Source organism: Syngnathoides biaculeatus, chromosome 10 (assembly GCF_019802595.1).
Source record: "Syngnathoides biaculeatus isolate LvHL_M chromosome 10, ASM1980259v1, whole genome shotgun sequence".
NCBI classification, from domain to species: Eukaryota; Metazoa; Chordata; class Actinopteri; order Syngnathiformes; family Syngnathidae; genus Syngnathoides; species Syngnathoides biaculeatus.
This window is the reverse complement of record NC_084649.1, coordinates 16,511,852-16,536,604: the sequence shown is the minus strand read 5'-3', so window position 1 is coordinate 16,536,604 and position 24,753 is coordinate 16,511,852. Positions and strand designations below refer to the sequence as shown.

Sequence of the window (24,753 nt, the reverse complement as noted above, 5' to 3'; positions counted from 1 at the left end):
GGTTTCAAGGTGGCTTTTCGACTCTAGATTTCTGTGGGTTTTGATATTGAGTATCTATTAAACTGTCACAAATGCATTTGTAAATAAATTTTATACCAATTATGGGGAAAAATTATCCATAAAACTGGCTCACATGACAAGGCCTAAATATGCCAGCATGTAAAGAAATGCAAAATATTGTATAATGACATTCAATATCAAATGTGCTGCCTTTACAAAGGTAATAATGCTCAGTTAGTCATTACAAACAATGGGTTCATTGTGGTTGTGGTTTGCAGCGGTGTACAAGTGCACTGGAACATAATGAGTTAGTGTTTTTCATTCTCTCAGTCGAATTTGAATATTTGATTTTCAGTAGCTCTTGTATTAAGTCTGATTGCATTATGCACGGTGTAATGTTGTGGATGTTCAGTGTATGTCGTGTTTGCTTCTCTGCACATGTGGATTTGTGCACAAAATTGCAACACACTCGCAAAGCACACACGCAGGCTAAAAGACACGAAGAAGAACGAGTTTTACAGCTGGGAGGGGGAGGAGTAAGGATGCCGTCTTAACCCTTTGCAGGTGCAATGCACGTGTTGAGACTGATTCAGACTCTTGGAACAATAATTGTAAAACAAACTGGTTTCCAGTGTAAGACCTAATTTTACTTTAGAGTGGAATGCAATCCCTTCAAGCTAGTTAACATCCAAGGTGTTGTAATATTAAAAAAAAATGTATAATGCTTCCTAAAGAAAATAACGTACAGTGGACTCCCGCATATTTAAGCTTTGGGATAAGCAAATTCACCTATTCAAAAATGATTGTGTTTTTGAACCAATCCACCATTATTAGTGGAAAAATGTAGCTATTATCTTTATTTGTTTTTTTACAAGTCTGAATGATTTTTAATTTTTGTAGAAATATAATATTTACTGTATGTCTATAAGCACGTACACAGCCACGAGACTTCAGATTTGTTTTTGGGATCATGGTTTGTGGTACATTTATGGTTTCACTTTTTAATTCATATACTGCCGTGGATGTTTCTCAACTGGAGTCCAACCGTTTACTAGCACCAACAAATATATATTAAAAATGTGTTTTTCAACAAGTAAGTATGTCTCAACCAGCTTGTCTGTGAAATTAATTTGTCATCCACTTTAATGACTAACAGATTACCATACAAGGCAGTGTTGCATCGTTTTGGAATTGAGATCAGCATAACTTTTTAGTTGAAGATAAAGGGGCTGAATCGCAACACATTGAAAGTTGGAAATGTTTAGGGACCTCAGACCCGAACAGAGTACTAATATTTATGTGTATGGCATGAACGGAGTACAGTGATGCCTCGGTTCTCGACCACAATTCGTTCCAGAAAACATTTGTTCAAAAACCGAATCAATGTTTCCTATTATAATGAATGTAAAAAGAAATAATGCGTTCAAAGCCTAAAAAAATTTGGCTTTTTAAAGCATTTTTTTAGCTTTTCCTGATAATAAAGTGCATAGTAGAAATACATGCATAGTTTAAATACTTTAAATAATAAAATAATTTAAGAAATATATTTATTTTTTGCTTAAAATGTATGCTTTAGTAGTAGAGTAGGCTAGGCTGGGGGTCCATTGCCATATCTGTCGCGACTCGGCCTCAGCTTTGTAAATTTTCTTTATGAACAAAAGTGCAAAATAACTTTAAACAAGCATCTTGCGTTCTTTGGAGCCATGATTGGGGGTTAATATGGTAGTCCTCAATAAGAAGAAAAACAACTGTCACTACCAGGACACGTCTGTGTACAGAGGCTGCGTTATACAGAATAACAAATGTGCGCTGGTTGCACCGCGCGTTATGTCATTTCCGTTTTTGTTTTTTTTTCTGGGGGGGCGTTCGAATTGACAATAACGGGTGGGTCAGCTGCTTGCGCCGTGCGCATGATGTTATGTCCGTGTTTTTTCAGCGACGTGGGAATTGACAAAGCATGTTGTGGGTCAGCAGGTCTGGCCGCGCGCAATATGTTATTTCCGGGTTTTGTCGGGGGCGTTCGAGTATTGATTTTCATTTGAAAACAGAAAGCAAAAAAATTCTCGAAATTTTCATTCGAAAACCGATTTGTTAGAAAACGGGGACATTCAAGAACCGAGGCTTTACTGTATATGTGTTATGGTAGTTAGTGGAAAGTGACAATAGTGAGAAAGAACGACGTAGTTCAGGGAATTGTTCATGGTGTATCCAAAAGCCAGACTCGAGACATGAGGCAAGTGAAAGTCGCTCACGATGCTTTTCTGAATCAATTTATCTGCAAATCATTTTTATTTTGCTATCAAAATTCTTTTCAGTCTTTTTTTGTTGTTGTTGCTTAGTTTCAGATGTCACTCGAGCAAAAAAAAAAAATTATATCCAAGTCACTGTTCTCCTTTTGAAGTTTCTTTTCACAGAAAGGTAGTTGTGAACGCTTTTTGGTTAGAAACCAATGTTTTGGGGGAAACTAACCCACGTTCTATTGCTGATTCCTCCTGAAAGAAAAAAAGATAGAACCTAACTTTTTCTGGTGGGAAAAAAAGTCTACCTCCTTTTGGTAATTTGAGTGCTTACATTGTCACAGAACAATATTCTGTGGGTTTCAAAAGAGCAGCCATGATGCTCTAAAATGGCTGGCAATATAGGGAATTGAGAACCCTTGAATAGGAATAAATTTTAAATATTTTAGGGGAACCTCAATTATTCCCAGATATTTGCCATTAGTCCCAACTCCCGTAAATATCTCCTGGGAATCATTCATTTAATCTAGGTTCAGGTCGTCTTGCAATGTTTAAGTAACAGTGTTAACATTCAAAAGAGAATTTAACCACTGTAAAATAAAGATAAAAACATGTAAAACTTCTCATACTGAGCGTGACCGTCAACAAGTGGCGTTTTATAGGCAGTCCTGGTTTGTGGGTGTTTGTCTGGTCGTCAGCAGCATAAGAATTGGATGCTGACACGAAAAGGCCAAAGAAAAAGCAAAACACACTTGAGGTGTTCATCACTGAGCCTGAGGCTCAGAAAACTTAATGATGACTTGAACTCCAAGATTTGTTTGGCTTTTTGAGGCAAATTTTTCAAGAAGATTTTTGCTGAGATCCCACTGTTATACAACAGGTGCTTGTCTTCTGTTTTCCCGAGCATTTGCGGCAACTAGCTGAGCGCAAATTAGCATTCTGCGGCCGGAAGGGGTTAGCTGACAGCCCTGACTGTGCACAAAGGGACTGGCTAATAATTTGTCAGCGCCTGTCAGGGTATTAGGCCAGCATGTCAACAACAGGGCCAGTGTTTCTCAAGCCAGCGATGGAGATTAGACAGCAAGTCTGATCCGGCCACTAGGCGAGTTGGAGGGGCGGGGGGTTAATGAGAGGGAAGAGGGGAGAGGGAAGTCAGAGAGAGAGAAAGAGAGATTAGTTAGTATTCCTGGTTGTTTTGCAGGGATCCGTTTTGGGCTGAGTGAAGTGAATACATGTTCCTTTTTTTACAAAATAACAGTGCAGTCTGAGTCTGAGATGTGTTGTTAACGCATGGAAGTGTATACAAAAACACAGACTAGCAGGGCAAAACGTGTTTTTTTTTTTTTTCAGATTCAATGAGATTACCTCTTATCAGATGGCCACACTGTGTGTACCTGCATGAACACACAGATGAAGCTGCAGAAAACCTACAACAGCTACAAGATGCACATCTGACACCTAGCGGCTACAATACATACAACAACTGTCATTGATGCAGCTGTCTGAAGCTGGAGTGGGGAGCCTCTTTGTTGTCAGAGACCTTTTATAAAGGGTCATATTTATATGATATAAATTATGAGTTGGGGCAGCACAGTGGATCAGCTGATAAAGCATTGGCCTCACAGTTCTGATGTTGGCAACCAGTTCAGGGTGTACCCTGCCTCTTGCCCGTTGACAGCTGAGATAGGTTCCAGAACTCCCCGCGACCCTCATTAAGCTAAGCGGCAAGGAAAATAGAAAGGTGGATAAATTATGAGTTGTTCCATTTTTCAAAGCAGTTTCTCAGTTTTTTTTTAATTCAACTTCCAATGAATTTAATTTTTGCTCTTTATTACATGTAAAATACATATGGGGGCCTCAGTTTATTACAGGATACGTTCAGGAATTCGGAAAGTACTGTAGTCTATCACTAACCTTGTGATAATGTCATAATTACAATAAATATTTGGGCAAGAGGTGGGGTATTCCCTACACTAGTCACCATGAATCAAAGGGACAAAAGTAGACAACCAGTAATTCTTTTAGTGACACCATCAGTGAGATTGAACCAGTAAACCATCAGAAAGTACGCATCGTTCATGTTTCATTTTTCATTCATTTTATCATGTAGTTTTCATTCAGTGTATTCATTTATTGGTGGCTACCTCTGGGTACTCTCTCTTCTTCTCACACCCCAAAAATGGTATCAATGGTAGTGTAAATGGTTGGTTGTCTATATGGGCCCAGTATGCAGTGATTAGATCAGTCATGAACGTGATGACAAGTTCCATAGACAAATTATACGTTTAATTGATCTATTTTTATCAAATGTACATGCACTGGGCTCAATGTTATGTAAGTCTACGCAATCCAGTGCATGAGCAATCCATGGTTTAACAGCATCATATTGTTTATTAATATTTTATGAAATTCAAAAACAACAATTTGATGGTGTACTTTGAGCATATTTTTTTTTTAATGGAGAAGAAAGAAACCCAACCTGAAAGAGGAATCGATTTAAGTTTACTGCGGGTACATGTTGCAAAAGAGATTAGATAATACGAGAGAAACAGATGGTAATCGGAATCCACCACCAGGTGTGCACAATCACGGTGCAAAAACACTTTGCAAAAAAAAAAAAAAAAAAAAACGCTAACTGCACAAAAAAAGTAGATTATACGATTAAACATGTTTCTGCAAAAAAAGGACAGGCTAGAGCCATGTTTTATTCATGGTCGACAAAGCAGTAGGAAAAAAAGAAAGAAAAACAGAGTTTCATCACCGGATTTACGTCAAGATGCTAAAATGAGATAGATTTTAGAATACCTCCTTTTTTTTTTTTATCTCTGAACAAGCCCTTTCTGGAGCTGATACAGCTTCAAAGCAGCCAAAAAGGAACATGATTTAAAACGATAACGGCTGTTTGAAAATGCTACAATCGCACGTCACAAGTGTGCATGTGAGGACACGCAGCAATTACTGACAAAATGAAATTAACTGAGCAAAATCCACCCCACCATTATAAGGAATGCTTGGGGTAATCAACAACACAGTGAGCCCATGGTTGTTGAAGGAATATCCTATGTCTTGTGTATATCTAATGTAAATCTATTGGGAGGAAATGTTGGTTTGCTTACATGGGGGAACAATATTTGCAAATGGTCATGCAAACTAAGACAATGAGGGGAGAAAAAAAAAACAAAGCTGAAGAAGCAATTCTAAAAACATTTGCATTATGTAACTTAGAGGGCATGATGTTTTATTTTGTTTTTGTTTTTTTAATTGTGGCTGTGATGTACAATCATGAGTTAAATTTCAAAATAGAGGCCTTAAGCTTATCTCCTGCCAGACCAGAGAAGACAATAGAACAATAAACCACAAACAAATGTCAGGAAAATGCAGCGGAAAGTTGAGTACTGCCTGTACAAATAAGCGTGGTCAAATGCAACAGCCAGTTTCCGACGTCACCCGACTCACTGTTGATTAAATCCGAGGATTAAAGCGTGACAGCACTACAATGTTGATATTGTTCGTTAACCAGTCTATGGTATTTTGCATTCTGTATTAGCATTGAGCTAGTTGACTTTCAAAAATTAAAGTTTTGTGATCGTCTCCCAGTAGTTTGACAGTAGGCTTTGGCTGGGAGTGGCAATAAACTGCTTGAAACAAGTGTTTGCTAGTGGCTAGTAACTAGCAGCCACTAGTGGGCTCACAGACTGCTGTGACGGTTTGAGCACTCCTGGTGCTGCAAAGACTCTTTGTGAGTAATGCGCATGTGCGTATATTAATGCGCATGCGCGTATATTTTGTAAACTTACGGCTATTCTGAAACATCCGTGTCAACATGTGGCATTCGACAACATGTCGCTGAGTTTTCATGTTAGCAATGGACGTCTCAGAAAGACGAAGAAAGCAAACGTACATACATGTGTATATCTTTTTATCAACTTTTGTTTAAAGGTTATGGTAGGGTTAGGTTATAACGTATGTTAGCTCCCTTAAGTAGAAGAAGGGGAACTATGAGACCGGGAGATTTCTCAGTAAATGTCTGCTACGTACCCAGAGTTCCCCTGTTAGTAACGCATGCGCATTCATCACAAGGAGACTTTTCAGCACGGGTTAGAGCTCAGACCGGCCAGCCAATCCTCCGTGTGCTGCACATGGCTCCAGACAACAGAAAGACACTTCAGGGAAAGTTAACAGTTTATCACATTCACTAGCACATGCACTACAAAACTTACAAACTAACGAACTAGATCATCAGACCTGCGGCGAGATTGTCTAATACATCACCGCCGGGTTTGGTGTTGTGTTGGTGTGGGGTTCCACAAAATTAAGACATGTCAAGGAAAGTTCATTGTTTATTAAACATGTCTGTGGCTGACACTACAGACATTGCGTGAGCCACAGGCGCATATTTGCGTGACAGGTGAAGGTCGAGTGGTGCGTGTTTACAGCGGATTGAGCAGACACCCCCCACACCATCCTACAACTAAAAAAGCTCTCTATTTTTCTAGCCTTTTTTTTATTCATTATTCATTCAAATTTACCAGGCTTGTTAACAACACTCTTCTCTCTGGTGTCAAATTTATAAAGACATTTTTATTTTCACTTTACAGAGAAAAACAAGAATTAACAGGGCTACTTAGGAGCAAGGGGTCGAAACAACTACCAGTAGGTTGCGAGACGACCGTTTTCCACCTCACCTAATACTTCCTGCTAAATGAGGATGGGAGGGGGGCAATACCACACTCACCTTACAGGTGAGTTTGCATGCCAAACGCGTTCATGGTAAACCTGCAAGCGCTGAGCTCATTTCTCCAGCAACTTACTACGCTGGTGATAAGAAATATGGTTGCATGTTTGAATCTGCTGGTTCTGTGTTGGACCTCGAGACTGACTTTCTGCATGACATCACCTGAATGGTTTCAGAACATTTCTACCAATCTCTTCAATTTATCTGGGGACATTATGCTCGGTGGCCTCTTTACCATCAACCAACTGACCAGCAACCTCACCCAGAGGACCAAGCCGAATGACATCAGATGCGAAAGGTATACTGTACTCGGATATGTCTGCCTTTACACTGTACGTGTAGCTTCCTGTGTCTAAAAAAAGTCACATGCATATTTCAGGCTTTTTTTTATTGTTAAGGGTGGATATTTGAAGGACCTCATAAGGATATAACAAAGCTTTTTGTTCGCCTTCTCCCCAGTTTGAATGAGCTCGGACTCGGGCTTGCATTGGTGATGAAATATGCTGTGGATGATGTTAACGCGAACCCGGCACTGCTCCCCGGCGTCAAGCTGGGCTATGAAATCCATGACACGTGCAAACAAAGCGCTGTCATTGTGAGGCCGACTATCTCTTTCCTGACAGCAAAAAAAAGCGGAGAGCTATCCGTGGGGTGCAACTACACCGACTACGAGACCAGAGTGGTGGCCGTGATTGGGCCCTTCAACTCCGAAATGGTGTCAGTAATTGGGAAAGTCCTGGGATTCTTTCTGATGCCGCAGGTTTGCTTCTTCATTAGACCTTCTCCTCGACCTATATTAATAACAGATTTCAGGATGATGCAGTGCAAAAAACTGATAAACACGGGTCCAAAATCTGCTTCACATGAAAGGACAAAATAAAATTTCAACAATTTAGTGCCACCTATCTGTCGAGTACAAAGTATGATCCATCCATTTTCTTAGCCACTTATTGTCACGGGGGTCGCAGGAGTGCTGGAGCCTATCGCATCTGTCAATGGGCAGGAGGCAGGGTACACCCTGGACTGGTCGCAGGGCACATAGAGACAAACAGTCGCACTCACAATCACACCTAGGGGCAATTTGTGTCCAATTAATATCGCATGTTTTTTGGGATGTGGGAGGAAACCGGAGTGCCCGGAGCAGTGTTCTAATTGGATCTTTCTAATTGGAAATAAGTCCGATGTCAATAAAGAAATGAGTTTCGGATCGGACTGGATCTATAATCTTAGATTTTGCCACTATTAAGGTCCAATCCATGTTATACTTCAGCAATTTTTGCAGAGCCTACGTGATCACAACAGCTTGCTCAGGTGCTAATGGTTTTCTCAACCCCCCAAAATTGTTTGGTGGTGTGTGTTTAAGTTTTATAACCTTAACCACCCAAGCCCCTCGAGAAAAACAAAGAAATTGAGTAATTTATAGACCGCCATCCCACCGCATGCTTGGGTCCTAGTAAAAAAAAAACATACATCTTAATACCTCTCTAACATTGTCAGTCAAAATTGGGTGTTATTACCTTTGCAAAGACAGCTCTTGTGCTAGATTTCATTAGACAACCAATGTGTACAACACATGTTTGTCCTTTAGTCGAAAGTCAGCCCAATAACCTGTTTTGTGTTTTAATATTTAATATTTACTTCCACTTCAGATTACGTTGGAACATTTGATTTCTACTGAAAGTGCCATCATGTGACTATTCCCGCTTCAGATCAGCTTTGGCGCCACAAGCAACAAATTCAGCAACAAGCGCGTCTACCCGTCATTCTTCCGCACAGTGCCCAGTGACAAGTGGCAGGTGAACGCCATGGTGCTTCTGTTGAAGGAGTTCGCGTGGAACTGGGTGGCGGTGGTGGGCAGCGATGAAGAGTACGGCCAGCAAGGCGCGCAGGAATTCACCAAAAAAGCCGAGACTATGTCAACGTGCGTGGCTTACAAGGGCATGATTCCGATTTACACCGACCCTGTCGAAGCGGTCAAGATTATTGTCGACAACATCCAAGCCACCAATGTCAAAGTGGTGTTGGTCTTTTCTCTTCCAGACCCAGCTGTGGTCTTCTTTAAAGAGGCAAGTCAACACTTATAATCATGCAAATAACAACTGTAATGCTAAACTATTCATTCCTTTTCAGTCAATCAGTTTTCTTCTCTATTTATGAGTCCTAATGGCAAAGATATGAATAAATCACTCCAGTGGATGCTAGTGTGTTATCCTACCACCCACTGGACAAATATTTCTTTCCTGCACTCCACTTCTAGCCTTTCGACATCTTGATTTTTCAAGACGGGCTGACCAGTGACTTACATATAGCTTTGAGATCAAGAGTTTGACAAAGTATTTATCTTTTTTTTAAAGAAGATATTCCTAAAAGTTAAAATGCATGTGGACTGTCACCAACTCCTTGCAAAAAATCGAAAGGCCTAGATAAAAAAAAAAAGCAGTGATTATACGTGGAGTGTTCTCTGTGGCAAAAATAAATTATGACAAAGGCAATTAAATTATTACATGTAAAATATTTATTAATTAAACAGATGTTTGTAGTTTTAAAACTGCTAGCGAGATGTGAATATTCACCAATCTCCACCTCCTCCCCGTAACTTACGTAGACTGAAAAATCAAACGCAAAGGGGGGGGGGGGGGTGTAAGCTATCCCTTTCAATAAGAAATATATCATTTCATGATTATATATATTATCTACTTAAAAACCAAGTAAGTACATTTATTTCATATCCCATTTTTATAATGTGACTGATTTCACTTTTGAATGATATTTCTGTTTAAAAATATTTATTTTATTACTCAACATTTTTTATTTAATGTGTTTAATTAACGGCACTTGTATTCATTTAATGACTTATTTACGGTCACTTCAAAATGTCTTTTCAAAGTACATATACATAAATATAAATATAAGCACACGTATATAAATCTAAATATATATATAAATATAACATATATAATATGATATACATAAAAATACCATTGGATAGGGTTAAATATAACTGAAAATGCATAGACTTAGCAAAATGATCCAGTAAAAGTACTGTTTTTCTACATTTAATTATGAATGGACAATGTAATTAATTTCAATGAAAGCATATTGTAATGTTGTTTTTAACTTTGGCACAAATTGTAATTGATGCATGAAAGGGTTACATTTTGTAGGCATCATTCGCAGGTTATAAAGAGGAAAATAAAAGGCGTGTGGATCGCCAGTGCAAGTTGGGTCATTCACAATCGCCTGACATCCATCCCCGATATCCAAACCATCGGGACGGTCATCGGATTCACCTACAAAACAGAGACCCTGGATCTGCTACCAGCCTACACGGAGGCGCTCTTTACCAAACTGAGCGAAGAAAAGCAGGCGTCACATATTGCGCCAAAGCTCAACGATCCGTGTCCACAATGTTGGGACTTGTCACCTGCAAACATGAGCTTAGTCATGGAAGCTGCAGTGCAGAGAGCGTCTTATAGTGTCTATGCCGCCATCTACAGTGTTGCACAGTCATTGCACAAAATGTTGGGATGCAGCCTGACCACCTGCAAGTGGGATGCCGAGACCAAAATTCTTCCTTGGAAGGTGAACCTACTTTGACTAGTGGCCAATCTGGTTTGGTCACTATTCATGTCTTTGAATGTGTGTTTGTTTTGTTTTGTTTTGTTTTGTTTTGCAGTTGTTGCGGGTGCTACGAAACACATCTTTTGACATTAACGGCAAACATTTAGTGTTCGACAGTAGCGGAAACCCCAACATAGGTTACGGCGTGATCCAGTGGGTTTGGAACGACTCACATCTGAGTTTTCTGGTTGTTGGAAGCGTTGACGAAGAGCTGTCCATCAACAAGTCTCTTTTCAAATGGCACACTGAAAACTCAGAGGTAATTTAAAAACAAACATTCGAAGGGGACATATTGTGCAATTTCTTTCATTAGAAACAGTTCCTAGATGACTTGAATAATAAAAGGTCACTCGCGCTCACTCTCCCTCACCCCCGTACTGCAAAGCCATTGTAGTGCAGCTTTTGTAACCATGACAACTGGGGGAGAACAAGAACAAGCAACAACTTGTTCTCAAACAGCCCGGAGGATTCAACACAAAGCCACCAAATTACAATATTAACTAATGTGCTGATTTATCTATGCACCACATGCACCAGACACATCGCAAACACCCGGCCTACGAGAGAAAACTTTGCCAAAAACATTTTCATCCAGCTGTTGGTTGAAAATGCCAGATCTTCACCCAGCGGAGCTCCAAGGTCATGAGGTGGACAAACTTGGTGTGGTGGCACTATTATGTAAATTATCAGCATTGTTAGCTCACAATCCGGCACAATTATGAATGGCTCCCTTACAGACACATTTTTGGAGCCAGGGAGAGAACTAAAGAGTTATTTGGTTGTATATTTTTATACTCCAGAGACCCAACTATTTGTACACGGCCTAATGAAAAAAATAAATCAGTTTTACATAAAATCTCCCCTTTAAGATCAAAATACAACTACTTACAGAGTTGTAAGTAAACAAATGCAATGCCATCATTTTTGCAGATCCCCGAATCCACTTGTTCTGCAGCATGTGGGATCGGACAGGTGCGCAGAGTCAAAGGCTTTCATTCGTGCTGTTTTGATTGCATTGACTGTCTGCCGGGCACTTATCAGGCCAATAAAGGTACAATTTCTGCCTCTTTATTAAATACTTCTTTAATAAACTGAAATACAACTCCACTTTTAAACTAGGTTACATATTATGACACACATTTTTACATGTAATTTAGATCAGAAATGTAAAGTTTCTATTTAAATGAATACAACAAAAATACAAATAATTGATATTCTTACATATTGCAACATCAAAGGCTCACTGAAGGGAAGGTCTTTTTTACATTTTTAAAAAAAATATAACAAATGTGAATTGCAACTATAAATATACTATTATAATCCTGACACTTCCCTACTTACAAAAAAGTAGGGAATAATTTCCTCTAAAAACGTAATGTGAAGGTAAGAACTACTATTATGATAAAAAGAGAATTTGAAATTTGGACATGCGGAGAGGTCTTTAAAAAAGGGTTAGCATGTCCAATGAATTGAATATTTGCAAGTATGCGGATGGCTTGTATATACGGTTTTAGCCGATATTTCAACCTAACGCTATATATGGCACCCTCTAAAAATAATTTAGGAGTAGAGGTCAGTTGCTTTGTCTCACTACTTGCAAAGAATAAATCCACCCAATAAACATTCAGTCTACATTTGAGGAAATTTTTTTAAAAAAAGCATTATCCTTGCTCATGTGAATATGTTAAAACTAGAGGACATCCAGTGTACCCCATGCCCTAGAGGCCAATGGTCGCAGACTCGAAGTACCAACTGCACTGGACCCACCTTTGAAATCTTGTCGTGGGACACGACAGCAGCACTTCATCTGGCGCTGGGCGGGTCACTGGTGTTGCTGTGTCAGGTCTGTGTGGCCGTCGTGCTCTTCCAGCACTGGCGGACCCCCGTGGTGGTGGCCTCCGGTGGACCCTTGACCTTTGTGGTGCTTTTCAGCCTGATGGGAGCCTGCATCAGTCTGGCACTCTTCCTGGGGCAGCCGGGGGATGGGGTGTGTCACCTTCAGCTGCCCCTCATCTCCATTTTACAAACCATTCCACTCTCCGTTATCACATCCATCTCCCTGCAGGTGAGCAATGGCATTGGGTTAGTACAGTGGCCAGAGGAAATGAAACTTTGATATTGTTACATTATTCTTTGTTGCCATCAGTTCATTCAGTGGTGAGATGACCAAAAAAAGCATAAGATGCACTATCAGAGTTAAAATTCCTACATTTAGGTCGACATCATGTGTGAAGATGAACTTTTGAGGCATATTTTCAAAAACTATTTTTTTGGAGCTTCAAATTGGGCCACTTTTGGGATGTTCAACTTTTGATGTTCCAATAAATGAACAATTATAAATGGTGTCTTGTTCTCCTACACAGATAGTCCTAATAACAGAGTTCCCCGACAAGGCTGCCGCTCATCTCCAGACACTTCGAGGTCCTGCTTGCTGGGTTTTTTTGATCATCTGCTGCACCATGCAGGCGGGTTTTTGCGGCTGGTTTATCCAAGATGGGCCATCGTTGTCGGAGCACGTGGCCGACATGGAAATAAACTTCCTGAGAGCATTCTTGTCATGTCCGGTGATACCGATGGGCGGACTTGGCCTGATGCAAGGCTTCAACGTTTTGATGGCCCTTATGTCATTCATGTGCACCTTCATGGCAACGAAACCTCCACATCAGTACTACCTTGCCAGGGACATCACCTTTTCCACATTAATCTACTGCCTAATTTGGGTTATCTTCGTTCCCATCTATATGGGTCTGAATGAAAGAAACAGGTATATTATTCTGATTTCTTTCAATATGGTCAGCAATTTCGGCCTCACGGCAGCCTACTATTTCCCCAAATGTTACCTACTGTTGAGGAAACCTGAGCTCAACACATTGGAGTACTTTTGCACCTTTTTGGAGGGCACATTGGTGACTAATCAGGATCCACAGCAGTAAGCCCAATAACAACAATGTATTCCGCGTGTGGAATAAAATGTTTTTGTATGCTGTAAATTATATCAGGTAAATGATGTAACTATTACTAATGTTAATGTTAATGTTCCTTGAATCTGTTGTATCTGCTTTTGTCAAAATACCCGTTTTTGCTCATATGTGAAATGTATCAGGCAGTCACATTCTTTATAAAATATTGTGTTCGTTTTGTGCGTGAACTTTATTTAAAAGTGTGCCAAAACATTTTCACTTCAAAATTTCTGGATATTTTCCAAACATTTAATATTACAACGAAGTGTATACTGAATAATCGGTGACCCATTTGCAATTATTAAGTCCACGCCACGAATATGAAGACAGAGTGACTATGATTGGTGGAATCAGCAAGAATAGGATGTTTGGTGTGATTGTGAATGTTATTATCTTCGTATATCACTTTCAAATATGAATAAAATACATGCCAAGTGTGCAAATACGTGAAAACTACTTTAACAAACACCTTAAAATAGAATTTAATAGCGTTTAAGGCGTCTACCTACCACACCGGTCGTTGCTGCTCGAGCGGTGCGTGCTGGGAAATGAAGTTTTCCAAACGACTTAGTCACGGTTGCTAACAACTCAAATTGCCGCTCAACCTCAGAGAAATTCTACCGAGAGACGGCTCCGGTTATTCACGTTTTTGACGCAGGTAACATCAATTTGACATTAAATTCTCAAACGCACATGCTTAGAGTTCGTGAGACCTATTATAGAGTATTGTAATAGTGCACAGTAATTAGCATTTGATCTGTCGCCATATTGTTTTCACCTGGGTAATATTGACGTCATGGATATTGTTTACTGTACCACGAGGTAAATATCCGGCTGAATTCAGATATTTATAGGAAGACGACGATGGCATTGTTTTGTTTTTTTTTTAAATAAAATAACGAAATGTGTTCACGTCTTTTTATATCCTGTAGAGTGCAGTATAAACATGTCCAGACGAAGAGCAACCAAAAGTGCCCATTCAGACAGTAGTGATGTAGATGTCGATGGTACAGGTAATTATGAGCTAAATATACTCCGGTCACAACATTGGGTATACATGCACAATGAGATCCAATACACGAGCTAATAAAATGTCATTAATTTGTAAAGAAAAAAAATGCATTTTGACACAATTCTTATGCAATAGTTATTGCAGCTGTACCTAAAAAAAAAAAAAAAAAAGGACTAGTTAGAGTAAATGTGTGTTTATCAAGACATGATACTCTTTGAATATGTGTGCAGAGGCTAATGTATCATTTTTCAACAGAATTGGAGAAAGCCAAGCTGCTGAGACATTATCGGATCATGGATGCAGACCGGCAGGCCTACAGCATTCAAACCCAGCAGCAAATGCGCAAGCAACAGTGAGGAGAAAAGTTCTTTCGGGGTTTTTGTTTGTCTGTTTGTTTGTGTTTTCTAAAATCTATATGATTGCATTTTTATTGCAAGGCAGGAGATCGAGAAACTGAGCGCCGAACAGGAGGAGCTGCGGCATAAGCTCAGTGTTTGTAAAAGCTTGTCCCGTCAAAAGAAAGACAAAAAGGATGCAGAGAGTTTTCAAGCGATGCTGGAAAAGAGACAGCGCCTGGAGGAGGAGTTTGAGAAGGAGATGCAGCATCAGAAAGAGCTGCAGGAAGAGGTAAGCAAAGTCGTCTGGAGTCCACCCTGAACTGGTTGCCAGCCAATCACAGTGCATATCGAGACAAACAGCAGCACTCACAATCACACCTAACCCTAATTTAGAGTGTCCAATTAATGTTGCATGCGTTTGTGATGTTGGAGGAAACCAGAGTGCCCGTAGGAAACCCACGTAGGCACAGGGAGAACATGAAAATTATACACAGGCCGGTTCAGGATCAAACCCAAGACCTCAGAACTGTGAGGCCAACGCTTTACCAGCTGCGCCACCGTGCCACCGGGCTTGGGAACATTTTTTTAAATTGTGGTGGGGGGGAATGCGTAATGCAGTGTCCTTCAAGTAATGCTGCAAGCATTAAAGATTTTGTGTGTCGTATGGGCAGATCTCAAACGTGGAGCTGAAGCTAAAAGAGCTGAGGAAAGGGAACGCCAGGACCAGTGACACCCAAAAGTCGGCGTACAGGCGGAATCAGGAGGCCGTACATGCACTGGAAAACAAACTGGAAAGGGTGAGTGTTAAAGCTCATCTTTCGCTGTGTGGCTTCCCATAGGAGCATAACAGTACTGATCCAGATGTGTCTCCTCAGGCCTTAACCCGATTCAATGAGCAGCTGATCAAAAACTGCCATCTCCGAGAGGAGCTGCAGACTCTTCATGGTGAGCGCATTCGTTTCCAGCGGCTACACAACAGGCTGGTCCAGGTGAGCGTCTCAACACACTTCCCAGGCGCCGCAGCATCCTCGCAACACAAATGCTAAGTAATCACAACACATTATCCCTGGCACTTCGCTGGGATTGGTTGCTTGCTGTAGGAGCTCCAAGATATCAGGAAGAAGGTTGGTGAAGCGATCAGTCTGTCGACCGCCGCCCACGATGCAAGGTACGAGCTTTGAGCTGCAGTACACACCTTGTGGATGGGGAAAAGCAGAAGTACTTTAATGTGAGGGTTGTATTTTTTTGTTCATTTGGTTTAGTTTGTTTTTTCAGTTTTGGTCAGCCTTGGCAGAGGTCTATGCAGTATTACAGTGGTTGTCAAACCATTATTCAAGTACAGTACAATATTAAAACAATGTAAAAAAAAAAAAAAAAAGAAAAAACAGAGGCAGAGATTTCTGTCCTAAAACGTACATTTACTGACCCTGTCAATACAATTGAATTATATTTTTTAAAAACATACAGTACTTTAAGCAAAAAAAATTACTCCATTGGCAAGATTTAAAAAAAGAAAAAAAATTGAATAAGCTTTTGCTAGTCATATTTGTTGATTGTTTCATTGCATTTCATGTTTTAAATATTTGTACTTATTTTAATAAATACTGAAAATTGTTAATAAAATAAAACAAAACTAATTATAAATAATGTAATTTAAAAATAATAATAATAAATGATAATTTTGTTGTTAAAATGTAAATATTTTACCTCATTTATGAATGACATTCCCCAACTGTTAATTTTGAGAATCAAATGTGGTCCTGGAGCACAACATTTTGCACACACACGGATGCTAACTGTACCCTTATTTCTGATAATCCACAAGAAAAGTCTGTGGCGTGATAGATGTCATATTTCGTGCATTTAGGGTGGAGGCTCAGTCCAAATTGGCGATGATGCGAGAGAAAGCAGAGAAGGACCTTGCCCAATACAACACAGAGATGAGGGAGCTGGAGCGGGTCATTTCACACGAGTGCAACCTCAAAGACTTCATCGCCACCAAATACAGCGAGAAGACAGGCCAGGAAGGGACTGAGCCTGGTGAGAGACATACTGGATTTGGGATCGGAAAGAAAGTCTGTCACTCTCCCTCATCGTGTATTATCTTTTACAGTAACTTTGTTTTTTTTTTGTTCCAACCAGTATCAAATTTGAGGGATCTTGAGAAGAAAGACTCGAGTGAGGAATCGACGGATGACCTGGAGGCATTTTTCCAGAGGATTCAGTCTGTCACGGGAGAGGAAGACCCAGAGTTGCTGGTCAGCAGGTTCATCCAAGGTACAGCCGATGTGAGCTCCAACTGCACTGTAGCTTTAAGAGCAATGTGAAATCTGGGTAGATTTGTAAAGGATACACTTGAATGAGTCAAAATGGATGCCATATGTCTGACTGAATGTAGGCAGTGGAACCATGTGGGTTCCACCACCCAATCAACAGATAACGGGAAAAATATATATTTTTTTAAATCAATTTTGAAAATATTGTCTAAATATCAGGAAACCCCCTAAATATTAAGGGTAGGGGGGTGGGAGGTAGTGATGTTAGCGTTTTATTTACTGTATTGTTTAAATTATGACTTTGAAGTTGGCATTTTACTTTATTAAATATTTTGAAAACAACTTTCTGAAAGTTTTGGGATGTATTCTAATCATTTTCTAAACCGGGAATTTTTGGATTAGTTTTTATGTGGTAATTTTAGAAGGAATATTTAAAATATTTACATTTATTTACATTACATTTAAGTCCACATGAGTTTAATCATTTGTCATTTTCTAAAGATATTTTGTTAATAAATGATAACATTTACTTACCAGCATCCAGAGTTAATACGATAACTCAATTTATTTTCAAATTTTGAATCAGTTTTATTTGATATTGAAAATCTTAAACATTACTTACGTTCTTAACATTTTGTGTGGGTTATGCAATAGTTTCCTAGGCTTTAATTTTTTTTTATGTATTTTTGTATTAGCAATAGTGTAAAACTGTACAGCATCATCCTGAGAGCTGTTTTTAATATTTTGATTGCTTTTAAAATCTCAATATTGTTTGTGGCTTCTACGATAGAACCTAATAAACGTACTTCATGAAGTGTCCAATGCATATTTCATTGGATCTTTTGCTCTTTTTCTGTGCAGCTGAGGATCGTAACTTTGCACTCTTCAATTTTGTGAATGAGCAAAACAACGAAGCTGAGGCGCTGCGGAATCAAATCAGTCAGGCGAGTTTGTTCTCTCAAAGCATCACCACGCCACCACATGACAGCGTGTGTGTTACTCCAAGCTATCCAATGTGTGTATAATCCAGATCCAGAAAGAGATGGAGCACTTTAAAGTGAGAGGTTTGCGACAAGAGGAGCACCATCGCGCCTCGCTGAGAGACGTCAGTGCGCGGCAGAAGGACGTCGAATTGCAAACTGAGGATTTTGAAAACCGCGCCGCCGTCATAAGCAAAGTCCTGCAGGAGGTTAAAATAGGTCTGCCGTGCTTTTCGACACGCAAATAAAGCAATGGTTTATAGATTAACTTGTATGTGTAATCATGCGGCCAGTGAGTCTGTGTACAGTTTACATTACAAAGTAGGTAGAATACTTGTTTTACTGTCACAGGAGTGAGCAGCATTGTCTCGAAAGTGGAGTGTGACGTGGAGGACTCCATCAGTGACAGCAACATTATGCCCTACTTGGGTGTGGTGGAGCAGAAGACCAACCAGCTCCTCAGCATACAAGCATTCCTTGAGAACAAGGTACTGTAACTCCTTTCGTGTGTGTATTTTATATTTATATTTTATATATTTATTACAGAGCCGTGATTCGATTGTGAAATGAATGCGTGTAAAGAAACCATATGTTGTCATTCAAACAGCTTAGTCGCTGTGCCTACTAAAAGTAATGTTTTTTTTAATTGGTCCTTAGGGCATTACAAGGCCTAGGAACTCTGCCTAGCAACAAATGACAGCAGCAAACTACAAAGTGAACAGGAAAAAGATAATAGCAATGATGTACAAAAAAAAAAAATAGTTCAGACAAATCATTTAAACAGCTAAAAATGTATTCTTTTTTTGCTTTCGGTTTGTCCCATTAGGGGTCGCCACAGCGTGTCATTTTCGATGAACGCATATTTTGTCTGGCACAGTTTTACGCCGGATGAACTTCCTGACCCAACCCCTCTGGATTTTAAATACGTTAATTGAACATGATAAAGCCCGCGTTAGGGCGCTACGGTTTCTTGGCCGGTAAAGTGTTGGCTTCACAGTTCTGAGGTCCCGAGATTAATCCCGGACCCGCCTCTGTGGAGTTTGCATGTTCTCCCCGTGCCTGCGTGGGTTTCCTCCAGGCACTCCGGTTTCCTCCCTCATTCCAAAAACTTGCAACATTAATTGAACACTCTAAATTGCCCCTAGGTGTGTTTGTGAGTGAAGCTGTTTGTCTCAATGTGCCCTGCGTTTGCCTGGCAACCAGTTCAGGGTGTACCCCACCTCCTGCCCGTTGACAGCTGGGATAGGCTCCAGCACTTCCCGCGACACTCATGAGGACGGATGGACGGATGGGTGGATGGATGGATGGATGGATGGATGGAAAGGTTGTGTTAAAAAGAACTAATGAACAAGAAGAGGGTGTGCAACTTCCTGTTGTTTCAGAATAAGAGTGACAGATCGCCAGGAGTGTTTGAGGGATTTTTATGTCTAATCCGGCTGTATTATTTTCGAAGTTTAACTTGTCATATTTGATTTCTGTATGTTGTTGAACACCGGAATTAGGATAGAACTGACACATTTAAAATATTGTTTCAAAGAGTTTTGTCCAATACATTTGTTACCCAAAGATAGTGTAGTGGTACACAAGTCCGCCTTTGGTGCGGGCAGTGTGGGATCCATTCTCGCTCAGTGATGGTGTCGATATCTACCCTGCGACTGACTGGCGACCAATTCAGGGTGTAGTCCGCCTTTCGCCCGAAGCTAGCTGGGATAGGCTCCAGCTTTCCTGCAACCCTTGTGAGGATAGGTGGCTTGAATAATGACATGACATGACTTTTGTTAGCTTACATGCAGTGTGAAAGAAAAGGTTGATGGATGTTGTGAGGGAAGACATGAGAACAGTGGGTGTTAGAGAGGAAGATGCACGAGATGGGCCTAGATGGAGAAAGTTGACACGCTCTGGCGACCCCCAACGGGACGAGTCGAAAGGAAAAGAAGACGATATATATCCATTAAAAAATATACATTATATTTTTTTATAAATTAATTGTTATAATCCATCTAGGTCCGAGTATGTTTTTATGCCTCAACCGTTTTCATTTAAAAATACAACTGTGTACACTTTCTATGCATAACTATACTTTTATTTCCAACTGCAGCAAAGTGGCAAGGACTACAATCCAACCGATCTGCCCAAATTCATTTTTGGCGAGAACACAGAGATGCTCCCGGAAAATATTATCTTCCAGCCTTCAGTCCAGAGGTTCAGGGTTTTCGTTCAAACAAGATCATTTGTGATTTTCTGCACATACAGTTACAGTTAGAGGCTTTGTGCTGACGGGTGTGTTCTGTGACCTCCGTAGTGCCAACTATGACGTGGATGACTTGCTTGTTGTGAATGAGGAAGAGCGCCCACTCTCAGAGGGAGAACTCCGCAGAAAAATAATGGAAGGGGTGAGTCAGATTCAGATTTTTATATATATATATATATATATATTATATATATATATATATGCGGCGGCATAGTGGAGCAGCTGGAAAGCGTTGGCCTCACAGTTCTGAGGACCCGGGTTCAATCCCAGCCCTCCCTGTGTGGAGTTGGCATGTTCTCCTCGTGCCTGCGTGGGTTTTCTCCGGGCACTCCGGTTTCCTCCCACATCCCAAAAACATGCAACATTAATTGGACACTCTAAATTGCCCCGAGGTGTGATTGTGAGTGCGAATGTTGTCTGTCTTCATGTTCCCTGCAATCAGCTGGCAACCGGTTCAGGGTGTAGCCTGCCTGCTGCCCGATGACAGCTGGGATTGGCTCCAGCACTCCCGCGACCCCAGTGAGGATAAGCAGCCAAAAGGGTGGATAGATGGATATATATATATATATATATATATATGCATGTATGTGTGTGTGATTGTCTTTGTTTTCTTTACAGATGGTGCAAAGAGAAAAAAAGCTTAAAGTGAGCAGGAAAAACAAAACAAGTCCACGTGTTCTAGAGGAACCAGCAATGGCGCAGATACCTGTATGAGTGGTACAACCGTACGCAAGGACTCATAAGGATGTCTTTTTAAAATTTAAAAAACACTATACAGAAAAAGTTAGGGATTACAGGTGTAATTTTAGGATGAAGGTGAAATGCATTATAGCCTCTCTAGCAGAACCTAGTTTGACCTTCTCTCAACTTTTGAATGCACGTCCAAGTGTTTAATATTGCAGTACTTTTTGCACAACTTGTTGTTCTCCATGGCGGCACGGTGCATCAGCTGGAAAGCGTTGGCCTCACAATTCTGAGGACTCAGGTTCAATCCCGGACCCACCCGTGTGGAGTTTGCATGTTCTCCCCGTGCCTGCGTTGGTTTTCTCCAGGCACTTCGGTTTCCTCCCACATCCTAAAAACGTGCAACATTAATTGGACACTGTAAATTGCCCCTAGGTGTGATTGTGAGTGCGGCTGTTTGTCTCCATGTGCCCTGTGATTGGCTGGCAACCAGTTCAGGGTGTACCCCGCCTCCTGCCCGATGACAGCCGGGAAAGGCTCCAGCACTCCCCGCGACCCTTGTGAGGATAAGCGGCCAAGAGGGTTACATTAAGTTAACATATAGAGGTTATAGTGCATTTTAGGTTTAAACTGAGATTTCACCACAACATCACAGACGTTTTGTTTGTAGGGTGTATAAAGAATCATTTTTCATCTCATTTTTTCTTTGATTGGATTTTGGTAAAGGTCCATTCTGATCTCGGTTGCAATTTGTTTATTTAGATCTAATTAGCTTTAGAGCCATAGAGAATCTGCAGTAACCAGCTGCACTTTTTAACACGTGAACGGCCATCTGGCTTTGGTTGGAAGTGCACTGGCTCCAACACAAAGGTTGGGGGCAGCAAAAAGCTTTTGTCATTCTAATTGACATGCTGAGATTTGGATTTGGGTGTTCTCAACATGATCTGAGGATTTTACCACCACCAATGCTATTGAAGTTCTTTTAGCTTTGGTTTTATATACTTATTATCACTATGATCAAAAATGAAAGACATAAAAATGTGCTCAATTTAATAGTTATAAACAGAGATTCTCCACTGTGACCACTTATTATGCCTACTATGGTGTTGGTCCAAGTCACAGAGCTAAACAATAGTTTAAAAAAAGGAATAAAATGTTAGTTTGTCATTAACGTATGTGAAGATTAACAGGTTTTGGAAATAGACTTTATTTTCTTCAAGCTGCTGCACCTCCCCTGAAGTCCACTGGGTGTGTGTCACGGTTTAAAAAACCTTTGTTTGAAAAACATGCTTATGCACAAAATGTTCACTAACTATAGTGAATGTTTTTGTGCATTGTAGAATACCTTTGACTCAATACACTGTTTATATGTCCAATCTCGGTATGAGATTATCTCTATGTTAGTCATTTACTGTCCAGACATTTGAATTGTCATCTTATGTAAACAACAGTTTCCTGAAAAACTCGAGACTGACTCATTTTAGGGTGTTATATTTGTACCACCGGGCCTGTGAAACAATCCACAAAGCCTGTAACTATATTTGGGATCTAAAGGTCATGGAGAGTCCTGAAGTGTTTGGGCAACGACAATTTGAAAAGGGTTGAAGAAAAACAATGAACATGTGCTCGCTTGAATTGAAAAATGTTTGTAACTGTGTGGACTTCTAGGGAAAGAGACTTGAGGAGTTGGATGTGAAAGACAACAGAAACAAGCGTACACGTTGTTTTCACATGCACACTATTGTCCAACAACAATAACAGATTTCAGGAGACGTCCTAATCTAACCCTGCTGTGTGCACCTCAGACAACTGGGACCATGTGATACAGTTATGGAAAAACCGAGACTTTCACAACTGACTCACTATGCTGAAATAATCGTCATTTTTCATATGCTCATGAGTACTCTAGTCTGTCTACCTGTGCTGTTACACCTTTTGTGTTAAAAAGAAAAATCATTGCATAAAGGATTATAACAGCCTGACGACAACACTATTGGTTCCCCTCACTTTGGGGTTCCGTAATGTTTGTTATTAAGGTAAAAGGTTAAAGCAAAGCTACTCTGTATGGTTGCATTAAATTCACAAATTGGAATTCTTACTTTTTATGCTTAGTAAAATTAGTAAACTTCAACTGAGTGTAAATAAAGAATGTGAAGCCTTTTTTTAAAAAAAAAAATCTTTATCTTCCAACAGCTGCTTCTTCTGAAGTGACTTGAGTTGACTGCCACTACACAGTGCTTGCATGACAAATTTTTGTTCACAAGTCAAAGAAAGAAATCAGCCAAATGAGGGCTCCTATCTTGAAAATCTTGTACGTCGGATCACTCGTATTTCAAGGCAACACTGTATTGGGATGCTGAATAGAAAAATGAATACTGACAAAGTCAACACAGCTAAAATGGTTTTAGAACACACAACTGAATGCCACAAATCGCACCCTTTATCTCTTCAGGGTTGAACAAAAGCTGGGAGTCTACACATAAATCTAGTATGAATCCAGTGTGGTGGTGTACAAAGGCACAATCATTGGAATGCTGTCATCAAATACTTGTTTCAACGAGAGAGGGCGCACAAATGGGTCAATCTGGTGTAATCGTCTGGAACTCGTGTTGCCCTAAAGGATTTTAGGGGGGATGTGGAATTGTTAGTCCTAACATGAGTGACTGGTCGAGCGACGGCTCGAGTGTTTTATTTAAGTTAAACCCACTTGCAGTCTCTGCCAAAACAGAATATGGCAGATAAAAGGGTCCGCCGCGTTAACAGCGATCAGGGAAACGTGATGGAGGAGAGGCTGCCGTTTTTGTAATTCTACTCTCGCCGCCAAGCCCTCCTCCGCCTCCTCCTCTTCTCTGCACACGGCCCTGCATCTCCATAGAAACCCTCCCTTTTAATCGTAACACAAGCCTCATTTCCTGCGACTGACAAAGAGCCCTCAATGCCCGCCTGGGCCCACCTCCTCCCGCGGCCTCTACCTATAGCGGGAGCAGTGAAATCTCCACCCTCCCTAGGACTGCTCTCTACAGTAACACTGTATCCTCTCCTTTTGCTCGGCAACTTTCTATTTGCACACCTAGATGAGCTTGATTGTCTGGATTCCTCATTTCTTCTGCGGAACCGCTTGTCATTGAAGTCACCTTGTGTGTAGTTTTGAACCGACTCTGAGCGCCCTTCCTTGACCTCTGTGTGTCATCCTTCAGTGTCTTGTTCTTCGGGAGGGAAAATACACTATTGCCTCACAATCTAGACCGGAGAGAAAAAGTCTTCCCAATTGGTCTCCTTCGCTGCCATCCTCCTGTTTGTTGATTTGGGAATGTTTCCTGGTAGTTTCCCCAGCCTGCTCCCAGAGCCCTTCCCTCGCCTTGACTTATGTATCCCCCAGCCGCACCCCCCCCCTTTCTCCCCACCCAAGTGCTACTGCCACCGCCGCCGCCAACAGCGCTCCCACCCTCCCTCCTTCCCTCTCACCCACATCTCAGTGATGTTGCTATGCAACTACCCACCATGATCGCATTTCCAAGCCAGTCATATCGGCGGAACCATTTTCAAACGGCTCTCACCCTCCCCAATCATGTCAATCTTTATCGATGCAAATATCGTATTTCCCGTCTCTCTTTTTCCTATAAATCGTTCTTCTGCACTTAGCGACGCTTGACCGCTGG

The 24,753-nt window shown here is 40.7% G+C and overlaps 3 protein-coding genes across 4 annotated transcripts in view; 2 read left to right on the top strand and 1 right to left on the bottom strand.

Moving 5' to 3' along the window:
* The window catches only part of errfi1a (ERBB receptor feedback inhibitor 1a), a 63,501-nt gene extending 51,016 nt beyond the window's left edge, over positions 1-12,485 (bottom strand). The window contains exon 1 of the mRNA XM_061832872.1: positions 12,361-12,485. The gene's annotated coding sequence lies outside the window, so the exon portion shown is untranslated. The remainder of the gene's footprint in view (positions 1-12,360) is intronic.
* LOC133507345 (taste receptor type 1 member 3) lies at positions 7,068-13,526 on the top strand. Its single transcript, XM_061832286.1, has 8 exons — positions 7,068-7,270; positions 7,432-7,732; positions 8,682-9,038; positions 10,150-10,554; positions 10,649-10,852; positions 11,524-11,644; positions 12,288-12,658; positions 12,957-13,526. Exons 1-8 carry the CDS (start codon positions 7,068-7,070, stop codon positions 13,524-13,526), a joined length of 2,532 nt encoding a protein of 843 aa, XP_061688270.1.
* Positions 13,527-14,068: 542 nt separating this feature from the next.
* Positions 14,069-24,129, top strand: odad1 (outer dynein arm docking complex subunit 1). Of its 2 annotated transcripts, none has more exons than XM_061832869.1 (15): positions 14,069-14,211; positions 14,486-14,566; positions 14,821-14,917; positions 15,003-15,192; positions 15,575-15,700; positions 15,779-15,892; positions 16,004-16,071; positions 16,771-16,943; positions 17,046-17,180; positions 18,041-18,123; positions 18,210-18,378; positions 18,511-18,647; positions 20,258-20,361; positions 20,462-20,552; positions 21,029-24,128. In XM_061832869.1, the coding sequence occupies exons 2-15, from the start codon at positions 14,500-14,502 to the stop codon at positions 21,122-21,124; spliced, it is 1,650 nt and encodes a 549-aa protein (XP_061688853.1). In that variant the 5' UTR covers positions 14,069-14,211; positions 14,486-14,499; the 3' UTR covers positions 21,125-24,128. The 2 variants fall into 2 exon arrangements, with proteins under 2 accessions (XP_061688853.1, XP_061688854.1); XM_061832870.1 differs by lacking the exon at positions 14,069-14,211 and adding an exon at positions 14,221-14,375 and having other exon boundaries at positions 21,029-24,129.
* Positions 24,130-24,753: the final 624 nt, after the last annotated feature.